Source organism: Schistocerca piceifrons, chromosome 3, assembly GCF_021461385.2.
Source record: "Schistocerca piceifrons isolate TAMUIC-IGC-003096 chromosome 3, iqSchPice1.1, whole genome shotgun sequence".
Taxonomy (NCBI): Eukaryota; Metazoa; Arthropoda; class Insecta; order Orthoptera; family Acrididae; genus Schistocerca; species Schistocerca piceifrons.
The window spans coordinates 885,441,826-885,461,220 of NC_060140.1; the positions used below are offsets into that span (position 1 = coordinate 885,441,826).

Here is a 19,395-nt window from a genome sequence, read left to right on the forward strand (position 1 = left end):
AATGCCCGTTCGTATCAAGGCCGTTATTACGGCCAGAGGTGGTTGTTTTGGGTACTGATTTCTCAGGATCTATGCACCCAAATTGCGTGGAAATGTAATTACATGTCAGTTCTAGTATAATATATTTGTCCAATGAATACACTTGGTTTAAGAATCATGAAAGAAGGTTGTATACTTGGAAGAACCCTGGAGATACTAAAAGGCATCAGATAGATTATATAATGGTAAGACAGAGATTTAGGAACCAGGTTTTAAATTGTAAGACATTTCCAGGGGCAGATGTGGACTCTGACCACAATCTATTGGTTATGACCTGTAGATTAAAACTGAAGAACCTGCAAAAAGGTGGGAATTTAAGGAGATGGGACCTGGATAAACTAAAAGAACCAGAGGTTGTACAGAGTTTCAGGGAGAGCATAAGGGAACAATTGACAGGAATGGGGGAAAGAAATACAGTAGAAGAAGAATGGGTAGCTTTGAGGGATGAAGTAGTGAAGGCAGCAGAGGATCAAGTAGGTAAAAAGACGAGGGCTAGTAGAAATCTTTGGGTAACAGAAGAAATATTGAATTTAATTGATGAAAGGAGAAAATATAAAAATGCAGTAAATGAAGCAGGCAAAAAGGGATACAAACGTCTCAGAAATGAGATCGACAGGAAGTGCAAAATGGCTAAGCAGGGATGGCTAGAGGACAAATGTAAGGATGTAGAGGCCTATCTCACTAGGGGTAAGATAGATACTGCCTACAGGAAAATTAAAGAGACCTTTGGAGATAAGAGAACGACTAGTATGAATATCAAGAGCTCAGATGGAAACCCAGTTCTAAGCAAAGAAGGGAAAGCAGAAAGGTGGAAGGAGTATATAGAGTGTCTATACAAGGGCGATGTACTTGAGGACAATATTATGGAAATGGAAGAGGATGTAGATGAAGATGAAATGGGAGATACGATACTGCGTGAAGAGTTTGACAGAGCACTCAAAGACCTGAGTCGAAAAAGGCCCCTGGAGTTGACAATATTCCATTGGAACTACTGACGGCCTTGGGAGAGCCAGTCCTGACAAAACTCTACCATCTGGTGAGCAAGATGTATGAAACAGGCGAAATACGATCTGACTTCAAGAAGAATATAATAATTCCAATACCAAAGAAAGCAGGTGTTGACAGATGTGAAAATTACCGAACTATCAGTTTAATAAGTCACAGCTGCAAAATACTAACACGAATTCTTTACAGACGAATGGAAAAACTAGTAGAAGCCAACCTCGGGGAAGATCAGTTTGGATTCCGTAGAAACACTGGAACACGTGAGGCAATACTGACCTTACGACTTATCTTAGAAGAAAGATTAAGGAAAGGCAAACCTACGTTTCTAGCATTTGTAGACTTAGAGAAAGCTTTTGACAATGTTGACTGGAATACTCTCTTTCAAATTCTAAAGGTGGCAGGGGTAAAATACAGGGAGTGAAAGGCTATTTACAATTTGTACAGAAACCAGATGGCAGTTATAAGAGTCGAGGGAAATGAAAGGGAAGCAGTGGTTGGGAAGGGAGTAAGACAGGGTTGTAGCCTCTCCCCGATATTGTTCAATCTGTATATTGAGCAAGCAGTAAAGGAAACAAAAGAAAAATTCGGAGTAGGTATTAAAATTCATGGAGAAGAAATAAAAACTTTGTGGTTCGCCGATGACATTGTAATTCTGTCAGAGACAGCAAAGGACTTGGAAGAGCAGTTGAATGGAATGGACAGTGTCTTGAAAGGAGGATATAAGATGAACATCAACAAAAGCAAAACAAGGATAATGGAATGTAGTCTAATTAAGTCGGGTGACGCTGAGGGAATTAGATTAGGAAATGAGGCACTTAAAGTAGTAAAGGAGTTTTGCTATTTGGGGAGCAAAATAACTGATGATGGTCGAAGTAGAGAGGATATAAAATGTAGACTGGCAATGGCAAGGAAAGCGTTTCTGAAGAAGAGAAATTTGTTAACATGCAGTATTGATTTAAGTGTCAGGAAGTCATTTCTGAAAGTATTCGTATGGAGTGTAGCCATGTATGGAAGTGAAACATGGACGATAAATAGTTTGGACAAGAAGAGAATAGAAGCTTTCGAAATGTGGTGCTACAGAAGAATGCTGAAGATTAGATGGGTAGATCACATAACCAATGAAGGAGTATTGAATAGGATTGGGGATTAGAGAAGTTTGTGGCACAACTTGACCAGAAGAAGTGATCGGTTGGTAGGACATGTTCTGAGGCATCAAGGGATCACCAATTTAGTATTGGAGGGCAGCGTGGAGGGTAAAAGTCGTAGAGGGAGACCAAGAGATGAATACACTAAGCAGATTCAGAAGGATGTAGGTTGCAGTAGGTACTGGGAGATGAAGAAGCTTGCACAGAATAGAATAGCATGGAGAGCTGCATCAAACTAGTCTCAGGACTGAAGACCACAACAACAACAACAAGAACAATGAATACACGCTTGTCATCTGCATTTCTTCTTGGCGCAGCAATTTTAATGGCCAGTAGTGTAACACTCCTCCTTAACAATGTTAGGCTAATTAAAGACGGATTGGTTTTTCATATTTTACATAATAAGTAATTATAACATCATAGCGATTTTGAGGTGTGGATGTGGGACGCACAGGACTGGAAGAGATGACGCCAAACAGAAGACGCTTATACCCAGCAATAGCGGAAGTGTGCTGTTCTAGAAAAGATAGCTGCTAATAAATTCTTTTTTTTTTTTTTTAATTTAGTTAGCGGCATAGAGAGAGAGAGAGATAATTTTTTTGTGCAGGTTTTTTAAAATTTTGTAATTTAAGTTTTTTCAAAGTATTTATTTCGCTCTCCGACGTCCGATGTTAGCTCACATTTATGTCTGCTGCGCCGTTGTTCTATGAGCCTCACGAGTTTGCTTCTGACGGCGCTACGACCTACTTCACTAAGAGCGCCGGTGCGACTACAGGACATCCCAGCGCCCCTCTTTTATATAGGACGTTTCTATTTAGAACAAAGTTATTGCAGTGTAGCGCTCACGACACCACAAATGGTCACAACTCGACGCCTATATCATGACATGGTGCAACGCCGCCCCCTAAATGTGGTCGAACTAAAATATCCTGACGTACGGTGGCGCGTGATGTGGAAGACTGTACACGATGCCATATTTCATTCCGATGTCGTTTCCCAATGGTACGTAGTCGTTAATGGGAAGCTGGTGACGCAAGAACATCTCTACAATGTCCACATAGCAGAATCTCCCAATTGTGTGGGTTGTAATACGGTAAATTCTGACGAGCACCGCCTCAGCTGTGGAGAGGCGGAACCGGTTTGGCACCTAGTGCGGCAGATGCTGGCTTATCTCTTGCGAGTTAGGCCGGAGCATATATCTGCACCCGCGTTATTGTTTCCGGATGAGACATTTTACCCCAAGACTCGAACCAACTCCGTCACCTGGATACGTGGACATGCGGTCCATTACCTCTGTCGTGACGGACACAAGAATTTACTTGACTTCTGGCACTATTTGCAAGAAAGACATCACACTATTTCCGGGCATAACAGATATCGACAATGCTTCGCAAACTACCTATAGAGTGCCTTTCACAGCCCGCCGTGTAGCTGGAATGTTCCAGGCAATGGCAGATGAGGTCAGAACGAACTGCAAACGATCATATATTGAACAATCTTTATCAGTGGGCGCAGTCGCTGGGAAGCCCAACTACGAAGTGCTAGCTTTATTTTCATGTTATTTACGTTTACTATCTTCGATGGTGTCTTCATTCTGTTTTAGTTTTCCAGTCTTGATTAACTATGACTGTTCGCACATTGATATCTATATAAATAAATAAAAACAAAAAAAAAAAAATCCGTCAGTAGGCAAGAGTCAGCGGAAACAAAAACTGAAGATGGCTAGCGCTGCTCTGGACAAGACGCCAGCAACAAAAATGTTTCATAGACCACGACCATACAAGTGTCACCAGCAGCTAATTTTTACTTCTGATGTCAAAAAGAGACTGATTCAGTTAATACTGTCGAACTAAAACACTCACGCGTTCTGTGCACTTCGTTGGGACACACTGGCGACTCCTAAACCCGACGTCCATAAACAATTAAATTCTCATATAAAACTTTAGGACGTGATAACAAGATGAAATAATTAGCCTGGCTGCAGCCCTTTCGAAGGAGTTTGGTCTCTAGGTTCACTTGTGCTGGCAGTGTGTTTGCTGTATCAACCAGTAATCAACAGCTTTATTCATATTACGGCGTTTTATTAGTAAATACAGATCATACAATTGTACACAGCTGTTATTGTAAAAATGTTTTTACTACTATGCTGGGCTCAAAAGAGGAAAGTACTCTTATTATGGTATATCCTTCAAGCCGTTCATGCCAGCTCATACTTGATAATGGTCATTTGACCGAAACTAGTTGTTGTTGTTGTTGTTGTGGTCTTCAGCTTCTTCATCTCCCAGTACCTACTGCAGCCTACATCCTTCTGAATCTGCTTAGTGTATTCATCTCTTGGTCTCCCTCTACGATTTTTACCCTCTACGCTTCCCTCCAGTACTAAATTGGTGATCCCTTGATGCCTCAGAACATGTCCTACCAACCGATCCCTTCTTCTAGTCAAGTTGTGCCACAAACTTCTCTTCTCCCCAATCCTATTCAATACCTCTTCATTAGTTATAGCCGGCCGCGGTGGCCGTGCGGTTCTGGCGCTGCAGTCCGGAACCGCGAGGCAGCTACGGTCGCAGGTTCGAATCCTGCCTCGGGCATGGGTGTGTGTGATGTCCTTAGGTTAGTTAGGTTTAAGTAGTTCTAAGTTCTAGGGGACTTATGACCTAAGATGTTGAGTCCCATAGTGCTCAGAGCCAGCCATTAGTTATATGATCTACCCATCTAATCTTCAGCATTCTTCTGTAGCACCACATTTCGAAAGCTTCTATTCTCTTCTTGTCCAAACTATTTATCGTCCATGTTTCACTTCCATACATGGCTACACTCCATATAAATACTTTCAGAAATGACTTCCTGACACTTACATCTATACTCGATGTTAACAAATTTCCCTTCTTGAGAAACGCTTTCCTTGCCATTGCCAGTTTACATTTTATATCCCCCTCTACTTCGACCATCATCAGTTATTTTGCTCCCCAAATAGCAGCAAAGTGAATTAACAATTATTTGGCTGGTGAATGTCCCTACCTCCAACCATACATAAAAGAATTTACAGCGTCAACAAAAATCAGGCCTCGACCAAGTTTTTCCAATGGTGCCAACCAAACTTTGGTAGATAATCACAAAAATGCACGATTTGTCGGTCACATGATCTACATCAAGGTCACCTAAACAACCTGTGGCGTCGTTTAAACATCTATATGTAAGCATGACTCTCTCCACCAGTTTAGGGTATATCAGGTCACAAAAACAAAGTATAAATACATTCTTCATAGTGGAAGTAGTTTTATGGCTACCAACGATTCAGTTTATGTTAGTTTTTAAGTAAAATAGCTTCTCCTTTGTACATAACAGTAATCTAAATGTGTAATAATGTGTTAGCAACAATAGTTATCATACATTCGTTCCATAAATATTTCTGCCTTATTAATAAAATACAAAAAGTGTAATTTTAACCAAATTTAAAAATACAGTGAAATGATGTGTAAAATGTCTCATCTTATAGGAATTTTTCTGTTGATTCCTAAACCGGCCTTAGAGTTTGATAGTCTGTAATATTTACGAATTTATGGAGAAAAAAAACTGGCGTCTACGGATAGGAGCGTGGATTTGCTGTTACAGAAGAATGCTGAAGTTTAGATGAGTAAATTACATAACTAATGAGGATGTTCTGAATAGAGTTACGGATAAAAAAAATTTTGAGGCACAGCCTGACTAGCAGAAGGGATCGGTTCTGAGACATCAAGGGATCACCAATTTAGCAATGGGGGTAAAAATCGTGGGCCGAGAGCAACTGAAGAATGCAGTAAGCAGATTCAGAAGGATGTAGGTTACACTAGTTATTTGGAGACGAAAAGGGTTGCACAGGGCAGAATATCATAGAGAGCTGCATCAAACCAAACTTCAGACGGAATGGTACAACAACAATGGGGAATTTAACTTTGAGATTGATATTTTATTAAGAATAACTCACCTGAAGCATTTAGGTTACAGTTTATTGCTTAAAACATATTCTTCTGGTGTGTAGCATTGGTTGAATGAACGTTACTTTTCAAAACGATCATTTTAGTGAATTCTGTTGTTGTACCATAAATTCTCTTGTTGATACTTGACACAATTTTGTAATTAGCTTAAGGAATAGGTGTCCCATGAAAGCAATGATCTAACTAGGATCTTTAGTCGTTATAGATCCTGAATTTATGGTAGGGAAATATGACGTGCTAAATTTAACTGGATTCAATATTCGAAATATGGACTTCTTCATGAAGACTAAAATACGGAATCACCAAGCAATCGGCAGTGAATTGCTATTACTACAAACATGTCTTATGTATTACATTATAGAAATTACATATTATCAGCTAATAAAGTCAATGAGTTTCTTGATAGTGGTCGTGATCGACTGTGCTAAATAATCGATGGTCGAGTATGAAAAGAAATCACATGCTTTCTGTTCGAAATCATTTTGATGGCACGCCGCGGGAGCTTATGAACACACAGCTACAGACGCCCTCGCCGTTTGAAAGCACACGTGTAAGTGAATGCTTCGGCTTCTCTCGGCATAAATCGTGTGTCATCGTACGCGCTATCACGCACACATATACAATAGAGTTGCCGTCGGCACTGCAGCAGCCAGTTTCAGCAACTCCGCAGACTCGAGGAACGTATAACTGGGCTCTAGCAACACACGTTTCACTCAGCTCACGGATCGAGACCGTAAAAAATCGTCTCTTGAGTACTATAAACTTACCGATAAAGTAAGTCCTATGATTCTTAATCTGCTCTGTACGCACATTGGTTTCTCAACACGCCCTGAATACAAAAGATAAGTGATTCATCTCCAGGAAGAGCTCGCGATTCCGGGCGGGAGATTCAGTTCGCAGTAAATAATGCACAAAAGATGCAAGAATTAACACAGCTGCTATTATAATCCCACTTAATAATGCCCAATGAAAATTCTCCGAAAATTACTTACTTGGTAGTAGATTGTATATTCCCTGCATGGTCACACCGAAAGCTTCCCTGCCGAGAAAGGTTCTCGTGAAGTTTCCAAACGGGAAAGTAGGTTCCGCGTACGGCACTCCCTTGTTCTTCCAGTACTTGTAGCTACTGGAGAACCACAGGTAGAGAGCGAGCACGGCCGCCGACAAAACGACGACCAAGTCGCCGATCCAGGATTCCAGAAGCAGCGCCATCTGCAGTCTGGAAAAAGGAAAAGAAGAAACGGTGTCAGCATCCAGCGGAAATTTAGCAAGGTGTCTTTGGACGCGCGCGCCGTGTTAGGTAAGCTTTTTACAGGCTTCGGGGTTCACGACAAAAGTAACTGACTGAGTGTAAGTAAGTGTATTTGTAAACTATACATAAACGAGGATCTAACTATGTTTATAGATGTATGGAAACGCTGTGTGAAAAGCAAACCCTTGTTCCGCACTCCGTTCCCGTACTGCGGGCAGTATGTTTTTTAAAACTAACGTGGAAACCTCACCTACTGATAATTCAACAAAAGCGCCCAGTAGAATAAAACTACTAGCAGGCCAAACAAGGGGATTGCAACCCTCCACTATCCTTCACGCACACGAAACCTTGATCCGACTTATCCTTTGCTATGCCAATGTTGTATGAGTATTCGTTCCACCCAACTTCTGTCAGTTCCTCGAAATACTTGAACGCCGTGCATTCCGCCTCGGTTTCCACGACCGTTCTTTCTCTTACGAGGATCCTCTATCATTTCATCAAATTCCCATCTCGTCTCACTCACACCTCTGTACTTTGTCCCGGGTTCCCGGGTTCGATTCCCGGCGGGGTCAGGGATTTTCTCTGCCTCGTGATGACTGGGTGTTGTGTGATGTCCTTAGGTTAGTTAGGTTTAAGTAGTTCCAAGTTCTAGGGGACTGATGACCTCAGATGTTAAGTCCCATAGTGCTCAGAGCCATCTGTACTTTGTTGGCACACTCCATCGTCTCAACATCCCTCAAATACAAATCTCTGCGCACATTTTAAGACACCGCACACCGAATTCTACCCAGATCTCGGAAGGCTTGCATTGAGAATAAATGGACATAACACGATGCTACTAATATATTAACAGCTAGCCAGCGATTTCTCATGGTAACAGCACAGCTAGCGACTGATTAAACCAGAAAAGTGCTGGAACAGAGAAGTGCTGTGTATAAAAGATGTGTAAAAGATATGGACTTAATTATTCATCCTCTATATAGTGTAGTCGTGTTTCATCCATTTAATAAATGTTTGTAATGTCTTCGTTATGTCTTATCAACTACAGACACAACATTACCAACTGCCATCTTTCCCACCTCTCTGCCGGCCGGTGTGGCCGAGCGGTTCTAGGCGGTTCAGTGTGGAACCGAACGACCGCTACGGTCGCAGGTTCGAATCTTGCCTCGGGCATGCATGTGTGTGATGTCCTTAGGTTAGTTAGGTTTAAGTAGTGCTAAGATCTTGGGTACTGATGGCCTCAGATGTTAAGTCCCATTGTGCTCAGAGACATCTGAAACATTTTTGAACCCACCTCTCTCACACTTCATCAAGCCTACCCCTTCTATTTCCATCTTACGCTACCACTCTCCTCTTCATTCTACTGTCTTCCTCATAGGTAAATCTCCTACTTCTTTTCTGTCTCCCTTCAATGGCTCGAAATGGCTCTGAGCACTATGGGACTTAACATCTTAGGTCATCAGTCCCCTAGAACTAAGAACTACTCAAACTGAACTAACCTAACGACATCACACACATCCATACTCGAGACAGGATTCGAACCTGCGACCGTAGCGGTCGCGCGGTTCCAGATTGAAGCGCCTAGAACCGTTCGGCCGCCTACGGCTGGCCTCCCCTCAATCCACCCAAAAAAACTCTCATCTCTACAGTTACAGTCCAACGGACCTCTAAACCTATACGGATATCCTACATCTAATGTTTCTGTCACCCAAATATGTTTCCACTAGAGCAGTTACTTCATGTTTTAGTCAAAGTGCAGTGCTGCTTCTTCGTGTTTCTTTACTTTCATTCTGCCTTTTAGATTTTTTTCATTTCATGAAATATCGAAAACTCTGCTTTAAAATGCACGCTATTTCAATGATAAACGGTGCCGTGCGGTTCATGGCACCAGTCCCTTCCTTCTCCAGTTCCATGCGACGACGGAATCCTAAATGCCGTTGACTCATTAACGTGGCAGTAGTCGCAGAGTGAGCCAGGCGTGTGATTGATCTTGTATATTTTCCACTTTTTCGAGATCGTTTCCGTAACTGCATCGTACCAGACGGAGCGCACGGAAGATGGCAGCTCCGCGTGAAGCACGTTTTCCCTGGTCAGCGATCAGTCTGAAGCGTAACAGAGGCGGGCGGGTGTGCCGGGACTTACCCCAGTTTATTGCTAGTAGCGCCACGTCACCTTAATGCGTCTGCGCGTAGCGCGCAAATATTGCACAGTAATTAATTATAAAATTAAAAGTCAAAATTTCTTTATCACACTTTGTTAACATATACTTTAATGTAATAACATTTTAAATGTCAAGTCTTAAAGTAATTAAATCAATAGTTTTCATAAAAAATACCGTTTTAAGAAAAAATAAGTGGCGCTAAATAATAAAGACAGAAAGCCAGAATTTGGTCATAATGTTCCGATGCATGTCAGAAATAAATGGTGCAAGTTTCAATAGGATAGAATAAAAATTATCTTCAGAATCCACATTTTTAAGAAAAAGTGAAGGCGCTAAATATTAGACTTAGAAATGTAAAAATATGTATGATGCTTCAGTTCAAAATAAAATAAGAAACTAAGAGACCACGTTAAGCTACCTCTAATAGTTTTCGAGTAATTTAATGAAAACCAAATTTGTAACTGAAACAGACCCATTTGTAGTAGATTAAGTACCTGTAATTTTAATGCTAGAAAACTTATTAAGTAGTAGAGCTACAACAAATTTTAGAACCGAAATATTAATAACAACCAATACAAGGGCTTTTAAAGTTAGAATTCAGAGGTAATGATCTACTGTCAGTCCCACTCTATAAATTCTAGAAGGCAAATTTTTTATTCAAACGAGCTGAAACTTTTTCTTTTGTTTCTACCAACTTACCTGAATGCAGGTGACAATTAAGAAGATCCTAAATTAATTCATAACTTTGATATTACAGATTATGTGTCCGAGAAAGCGGTCTTTCAGGGACTGCTGCTGTGTGCATAAGGCAGATGACAGCAGATGTTCCCTTGGCCGTCTGCTGCGGCACATATATAAGTACAGTCCGAGAGGCAGGAAGAGGTCCACCTCTACAGCTCTACAACCTTCAACTCCTTCCATCAATTCCCCCTCCCAGATGATGCCCTCTCTCCTTCCATTTATCCCTCCTATCAACTCTGATCCTCACCTCCCCCTCCCTCCCTGTGTCCTTTTCCCGGGCTCTCTCTACCCCCCTTTCTATCCTGTTTTTCCCCATCTACCCTCTCTCTGACTCCTTTCTCTCCCCTCCCCCCTCCCGTGTCTTCCGCCCTGCCCCCATCTGCAGCCGTGTCACCTCTATAGTGCTGTGTCACCTCTATAGTGAATGTTCAGCGCTGTGTGTTCCCTGTCAATGTTGCGAACAACCACCATACTGTTGCTAGTTGTGTTTTTTATCTCGTGCGAAAAGAAACCAGGCTGTCGCCGTGTTTTTTTAATTGTACCTGTCTACTTACTGTGTGTCTTCGTCCGCAGCGCCAACGACGTGTTTTTATATTTTAAATTCCACAACATACCGACAGTTTATAGTTTCTTACAATGCCACTGTTTTATCACCTGTTTTTATTGTTTTGTTTATATTCTCATTATGTTTTTCAACTTTTCTGTAGGCTGTAGAGCGACCTATTACGCTGCTGTCAGCCCGCCCCCCCCCCCCGCCGCCCCCTCCGCGGAGGGGGGGGGGGGGGAATCGAAATGTAATAAAGGAAGACAAAAAAAGAAAGGAAGAAGTTCACTTCGGACTCAGCCACTGTAAGATCCGCGTCTGTCAAACGCCGGATTGCGCTTTGCCTTGGATGACGTCAGAGAAGGACTGTGACAAAACGCATATTTTCTGTACTAACTGATAGTGCACTCTGTTAGTGCGCCGTCCGTGAATTCTACAAATTGGCGTGGCAAGTGGTGGCTATTACTTCCACTTGTGTGGCGAGTGTTTATTTCGAACATTTATTCGAGTATTAGTAGTCAGGACGAAAGAGAATTTGGTGGGAACGTACTGTAGAGGTCGCCTCTGAAGTGATAACAATGCTGTTTAGGATATAAAGACTTACTGTTAGTTGAACATTTTGGCTTTCAAAATGTTGTGCGTGAGATACTTTACTAAATATGTGTATGAACTGGAACTTTATACCCTCATTTAGCCGGCCGCGGTGGTCTAGCGGTTCAGGCGCTCAGTCCGGAACCGCGGGACTGCTACGGTCGCAGGTTCGAGTCCTGCCTCGGGCATGGATGTGTGTGGTGTCCTTGGGTTAGTTGGGTTTAAGTAGTTCTAAGTTCTAGGGGACTGTTGACCACAGATGTTAAGTCCCATAGTGCTCAGAACCATTTGGACCATATACCCTCATTTATTATCATAGCCCTGATCCCGCTAAGCAGAAAGAGAATAGAAACATTTCTTTCAGTTGGTTGGACAAGAATGTGGACGTGCAGACTGGGAACTATTGTCAGCATGTTCTCCATCGCTTTCTGGCTGACGGCAAAAATAGTTGCCAGGCTCGAGTGAGAAAGACGGCGAACTGCAAACACTAACTACATAAACTAACAAGTAAAAGTTATATATATTTTACCCGCCGCCCCACAAGTCGGACGGGAACTTGGGGACTTTTATGTGAGGTGGATGTTGCAGCAGCTCATCGTAAACGTGGGTCGTTGATTTTCCTCGTCATTATAGCTCTTTTCGAGGCACTATAGCTAGATATACCTTGGTTATAAATTATTCCGCTGCATGCTCTGGTGTTCAAAAAGAAACCAGAAACTATGAGAGAGTCTTACATGCCCAATTTAAATATAAATTTTTATCTACATCTACATCATTGTCTACAAAAGTTGTCTGTAATTCACACTTAAGTGCTTGGCAGAGGGTTCATTGAACGATCTCCAGACTATTTCTCTACCGTTCCACTCTCGAAGAATGCGCAGGAGAAACAAACACCTTTTCGTGCGAATTCCGATTTCTCTTATTTTATTGCGATGATAACTTTTTATATCCAGGAGGGCGGCAAAAAAATGTTTTCGCATTCGGTGGAGAAAGATGGCGATTTAAATTTCGTGAAAAGATCTCGCCGCAACGAAATACGTCTTGTTTTAATGATTGCTATTCCATCTCGCCTATCAGATCCGTGCCACTTTCTCCACTATTTCGCGATTACACAAAACGAGCTGCCCTACATTACTAATTCGATGTTTTTTCGTCACTTACTATGAATGGGGGAAATCACGAATACATTCACAGAACTGAAATAATACTCCATTCAAAAGCCTTCTGGAAAACTAGAAATATGGAATCAATTTTAGTTCCTTTGTTCACAGCACTCATTACATCGTGTGAATAAAGCGGTAGTTGTGTTTTGCAAGAACGATACTTTCTGAATCCGTACTCTCTGTGTGTCAAAAGATCTTGGGCAAATTTCATTGCTAAAAGCAGAATCTACAATAAATAAATAAATAAAAATAATCGTACTGTAGATGAAATGTCTCGTCATCGCTCTCATAAATTGATCATCTCTACCAACCAACTGTCTGTACTTGCAATCTTGGATTTTCCCTGACCGTAAGGAAAACCGAAAGAAAGATAGGACTTTCGGGCGAACGCTTGCATAACCACAAAACACTTTACAGGAGGATACGAAGCGTACAGTTGGCCACGAACTTCGGCTGGGTGGAATATAAACACGACAGCCACCGACCATTGCCGCAAGCGAACCGTGCGACCTCGTTGCGGAGTCCGAAAGAGCTCGCACTGCTACTACCCCTTTCTATGAGTGCGAGGATGTTTTTACGTTCGGCCACGGGTGTCTATAAGTAATTATCCGTAATTTCAAAGGCACTGCGAGGAACCCATTGAAGATTCGTGATACGCATTGCTGAAACAGGGAAACACATCGTTCTGTTTAACGATAGCCAAATAAAAGTTAGAAAGTAACTGGCACTGGATATTTTTTTCGTGTTGTCCTCGTACGACAAGCACGCTTTACTTATCTACAGCGATCTAAAAACTTCAAGCACTGTCTTTATCAGGAGTGGAAGGGAAAGCCGAAAATGATATGAGCGATAAAAAAACATACGCCGAATCGGTCTATCTCACAATAATTACATATAATGTGTTAAACTCTTTTTACTGCTAATGTGTTTAAAATGTGTCGTGTAAAATGTTTATTTCAGTGCCGGAGATGCTGCTGTTTAGGTGCACAGATTCAGAGCTATTATAAATGATTCATACATTTTCATAGCTACATATTTTCCCAACTATTACATGTGCAGATATGATCGATGCATTAATAGAACTCACCGTGTCTGCATTTTGGACTTCACAAATTGTCTATGAGTGCCCCTCAACTCACACGACACTCGTCCAAGAAATAGGCAAGTCCTTTCCATAGCTCATGTCCTTAGGTTAGTTAGGTTCAGTTAGTTCTAAGTTCTAGGGGACTAATGACCTCAGAAGTTGAGTCCCACAGTGCTCAGAGCCATTTTTTGAAATTCTCGTATTCAGCAGCCGGTTGTGTAAACAGCCACAACTGCAGCATATCAAGATAAGAGGTATCTGTCACAGTCTTCTGATTGAAAATCGGCTCATACAGCTTCGTTTGTGACATTTCACAGCAAACATCAACCTTCGGCCGATTCTCGTTCATGTGCCACAGTTTCACGATGATGTTCCGTGCCCCATATGTTTATAGAGACAACAGTTCCCCTAAACTGTCGATACGAACACAAAGCGCTCTGTTTATATGGCGTTTTTCCATAATTCCTCGTGAAAGTAAACTGCTCTGTTGTAACAGTTAAACATCTCATATTTTCAACACACAAAAGCTTTTTTCTTGCTCTGATGCCATTTTTTAAAGCCATTACATCGTAACGCCAAATAGTGGGCACAATACAGACTCAGTAAGTTTACGGTTCTATTCATGCATCAGTCATATACTATGTTATCAAAAGTATCCGGATACCCCCAAAAACATACGTTTTTCATATTAGGTGCATTGTGCTGCCACCTACTGCCAGGTACCCCATATCAGGGACCTCAAAAGTCATTACATATCGTGAGAGAGCAGAATGGGGCACTTTGCGGATGTCACAGGCTTCGAACGTGGTCAGACGATTGGGTGTCACTTGTGTCATACGTCTGTACGTGAGATTTCCACACTCCTAAACATCCCTAGGTTCACTGTTTCCGATGTGATAGTGAAATGGAAACGTGAAAAGACACGCACAGCACAAAAGCGTACAGGCCGACCTCGTTTGTTGACTGACATAAAGAGTCAACAGTTGAGGAGGGTTGTTATGTGTTACAGGCAGACATCTGTCCAGACCACCACACAGGAATTCCAAACTGCGTCAAAACCCACTGCAAGTACTATGACAGCTAGACGAGAGGCGAGAAAACTTGAATGTTAAAGTCGTGTGGCTGCTCATAAGCCACACATCACGCCGGTAAATGCCAAACGACATCTAGCTTGGTGTAAGGAGAGTAAACATTCGACGATTAAACAGTGGAAGAACGTTGTGTGGAGTGACGAATCACGGTACACAATGTGGCGATCCGATGGCAGGGTGTGGATACGGTGAATGCCCGGTGAACGCCATCTGCCAGCGTGTATAATGCCAACAGTAAAATTCGGAGGCGGTGGTGTTATGGTGTGGTAGTGTTTTTCATGGAGGGGGCTTGCACCCCTTGTTTTTCATGCCACTATCACAGCACAGGCCTAAAGTGATGTTTCAAGCACCTTTTTGCTTCCCACTGTTGAAGAGGAATTCGGGGATGGCGATTGCATCTTTCAACACGATCGAGCACCTGTTCGTAATGCACGAACTGTGGCGGAGTGGTTATGCGACAATAACGTCCCTGTAATCGACTGGCCTGAACAGAGATCCGATCTGAATGTTTTGGAACGCCGACTTCGTACCAGGCCTCACCGACCATCATCGACACCTCTCCTCAGTGCAGCATTCCCTGAACAATGGGCTGCCATTCCCCAAGAAACCTTCCAGCACTTGATTGAACGTATGCCTGCGAGAGTGGAAGTTGTCATCAAGGCTAATGGTGGGCCAACACCATCTTGAATTCAAGCATTACCGATGGAGGGCGCCACGAACTTGTAAGTAATTTTGAGCCAGGTGTTCGGATACTTTTGATCACATAGTGTATCTGTAAACGTAATACTTTGGAAAATAAACAGCTTTGAAAACGAATGTATCATTTATAGTATCTCTGTATTCTTCTCAGAAGAAACAGATCGCTCCTCAAAAAAATATGTGTCTCAGCTTCAGAGAACTTTATGTTTTGCCTCCATATTCTTTTCACAGATTTATCAGTTGGGATATTATGCATGGCTGTTAATATAGTTCCGTCGCGCTAAACAGCTATAGTTGTTCAAGGTAGTCAATGTCATTTCAGCATTCCAGATATGCACCTGCTGTGAATATGGCCAATTTGTGAACTAAAATAGGAACTGGAGCGTCACCTACAGTCTCAGGAGCCTATTTCGTTATTGAAAATGTACTAAATCCTGTTAAATAATTCCTTAACGAAGTTGGAAGACGTCTGTCATGACTAGATGTGCGCAGTTAACAAAAATAATGACGAATCTGACTGATCCGTTTATAGGAATTCAGGCTACCCGTTAAGCAAACAGCTGTTACTTACAAATGCCCGAAGGGATTTCAGCACTTTTGTACCACTGTCACTGGGTACCTTTACTCAGTTCTTATTTTCTGGACTATTGGGTTCTGCTGAACTCTCTTTACATTATTGTATAATTGTAGCTTGTCATCTGCATAGGGAACTGCTCTCGCAAATTACACTTTTGAACATCACATAACACGGTGATTATGTCATTTATAAACTTTGCTTGGTAGGCAAATCTGAATTCCTATAATGTAGCCTCCAAACACGGCTGTTATTAGAGTTTAAAAACAAAGCCAACTGAATCATCCTTCTCTCGTCAACTATGAGCCCAAGGAGTCAATAATTTAATTCCTCAGTAACGCTATTGCTTCCAGTGCGTTTTATGTAACGAGCGGTCTGGCGGAATACGGAACTGTACCCTCTATCATCTTGTTTACTAGGTTCTTTCACAGTAAGAGAACATCTACTGCGATCTTGAATGGTTACGTCGTTGGTTTGTAACGTGGGACGGAAAGAGGGATTGAGGATTAATTACGGTTGAACTTCACCTCAACGTCGAAGTCATCAATGAAGGAACACTGGCTCAGAATGAGGACTCTTACTTCACATGATTTAGGAAAACTTCATGGAACCTAAATCTGAATTTGCAATACTATGATGTGGCAACGCATATAAAGCCGGCCGGTGTGGCCGTGCGGTTAAAGGCGCTTCAGTCTGGAACCGCGTGACCGCTACGGTCGCAGGTTCGAATCCTGCCTCGGGCATGGATATGTGTGATGTCCTTAGGTTAGTTAGGTTTAATTAGTTCTAAGTTCTAGGCGACTGATGACCTCAGAAGTTAAGTCGCATAGTGCTCAGAGCCATTTGAACCAACGCATATAAAGCTTTTCATTACGTCTGGAGAACCATGATTTTGCACAATAACTGTACGTCATTTTAGTGAAACTCCGACTTCCAGTGAAACAGCAGACCATCCTCATACTTCTAAAACAGGATAATAGGCACAATGATTAAAAATTGTCGTCAATGAAAATCAAATTTGTAGACCAAACGCCAGTGTCGTAGATCTGAACTGTTTTTAATCAAGTCTTAACATGCTATAATTCCTATGAAAAAATAATGTATCCGCATTATGTTATGAAAAAGTAACTAATATTTAAGAATATATTTATTATCAACGTTAATTCACAAAATTTCCGTATATAGTGTGGTTGTAAAGCTTGTAATTAATGTGAAGCTAGAATTAGAACATAAAAAAGAACCAAAAAATGGACCAGACATGCAATTATAACCTATATCAAGAGTTCACAGTCTTCGTTACAATAATTTTCATGAAGGTCGTTCTGTGGCTTGAGGAACAGATTAAACTGACGATACATTGTAAAGTATGGACATCGTACACGATGTGGACACTAAACTATGTTGCAAATCCCAGATAACAATGGAGCACTGCAGAGCTACAAAATTATGCTTTGTGCCATGGGCCCATATAGAAATGAATATCCGAGAATTCGGTGAGACAGATTTTCGTGAATGTTCATGTATAGATAAAGCTGGTTCGGCATAAGTTCAACAAATGTCAGGTACATGCGTATATGTAACAATTTCAAAATCGGTGACGGTTTTCCTTGGGCATTTACGGTTCTCAGTTATTGAGGTGATGTGCTGCCGCCATACACACCACTGACGAAAACAAGTTATATGGAATTTTGCGGACGGCGATGTCTTCTGGACTTTCTACAGAAAGTATGGTGATGAGTTCCGATATCACCGTGATCATCCAGAATCATAGACGGGCTCGAAGATGGTGTATTGTATTACTAAAACCGGGTCAATATAAACGAGCCAGTAAATACGGCTGATGGTCTTATTGTTATGCCACTAAAAATAATAAATCACTGATGGTCTCCGCCAGTAATACGGCAAATTTTAACAATCTTGCATCTTAGTTATAGTACTTGAAACGAAGAAGATGGATGTGAGAATTGTGATACGAAGGCGAGTGGCCGATTACGGTTTATTGGGAGAATTTTAGAAAAGTGTAGTTCATCTGTAAAGGAGACCGCATGTAAGGTGCTTGTGCGACCTATTCTTGGGTGCTGCTTGAGTGTTTGGACTCCACGCCAGGTCGAAGCAATTCAGAGGCGGGCTGCTAGATTTGTTAGCGTTAGGTCCGAATAACACGCCGTGGGTTAGAACAACACGCAAGTGTTACAGAGATGCTTTGGGATCCCAGATGGAAATCCCTGGAACGAAGGCAACGTTCTTTTCGAGGAACCCTACTGAGAAAATATAGAGCACAGGTATTTGAAGCTGCCTGGAGAGCGACCCTACAGCAACATATATTTCGCGTAAGGACCACGAAGATAAGATACGAGAAATTAAAGTAAAGGGTACCCTCCGCCAAGCACCGTACGGTGGCTTGTGGAGTGTGTATGTAGATACAGATGTAGATAAGGCGTTTGAGGTGAGATGTTGCAGAAGGGTGCTGAAAAATAAGATGGAAAATGAGGAGTTGACGAGGAACGGAATATATGTGGAAAATAAACTTTGAGAAGGAAGAGGATGATGGGATATGTTTTGAGACATTCGGGAATAGCTACCACATTACAAGGGGTACTCGAAGATGGAAAACAAATGTAGCAAATGCCAGAAATTAATGTACAACAAATAATTGAGGTTTGCCAAGGAGAGAAAATAATGGCAAGCTGTATCAAACCAGTCAGTAGACTAATGAAAATAAGGTGTAAACAGAATGAAAATGGCAGCACAGGCGACACAAGTAACATACTGAAATAAAGCGTGAAGGACAGTAAAAGAAACTGCTGACCTGTAACGCCAAGGTTCCTCGGTGTTTGCCCCTACGCAAAGCCAGAAGGAAAGCAGCTTCTACCACAGGTAGCTAGTAGGCTGCACTCGTCAGGACCCGAACTGCTTCCGGAGCTATCAGGAGCCGGTGTACGGTGAAACTGCAGCCGCGTCGCTACGACGCCGTATTTAAGCCTCTCAGGACGCGTCGCAGGCTGTGTGGCACGTCAGACGCACACTGAGATAAAGGCGGCACACCCAGGTCAGCTTCCTACACAACTCATCTCTGGTCAACAAGGAGAATCTGCGGTAAACGCATTATCTCACATTTCGTTGCGTCATTACTATTACTGCCTTCAGCTTGGAGTCTGACATGATGCAGTTCTATCCAGTGGAAGACTCCTCGACTGCAGATCTGGCCAAAATATCGGTTTTATTCACTGACAGTTACTTTCAAACATGACACGGAACCAGACTCAGAAAAACTACACTCCTGGAAATGGAAAAAAGAACACATTGACACCGGTGTGTCAGACCCACCATAC

General features: G+C 42.0%; 1 protein-coding gene across 1 annotated transcript in view; it reads right to left on the reverse strand.

Moving 5' to 3' along the window:
* LOC124789156 (cytochrome P450 6k1-like) overlaps positions 1-19,075 on the reverse strand; it is an 82,587-nt gene extending 63,512 nt beyond the window's left edge. Inside the window, exons 1-2 of the mRNA XM_047256450.1 lie at positions 18,873-19,075; positions 7,156-7,382 (exon numbers count right to left, since the gene is read on the reverse strand). Coding sequence (XP_047112406.1) covers positions 7,156-7,375 — 220 coding nt within the window. The 5' untranslated portion in view covers positions 7,376-7,382; positions 18,873-19,075. The remainder of the gene's footprint in view (positions 1-7,155; positions 7,383-18,872) is intronic.
* Positions 19,076-19,395: the final 320 nt, after the last annotated feature.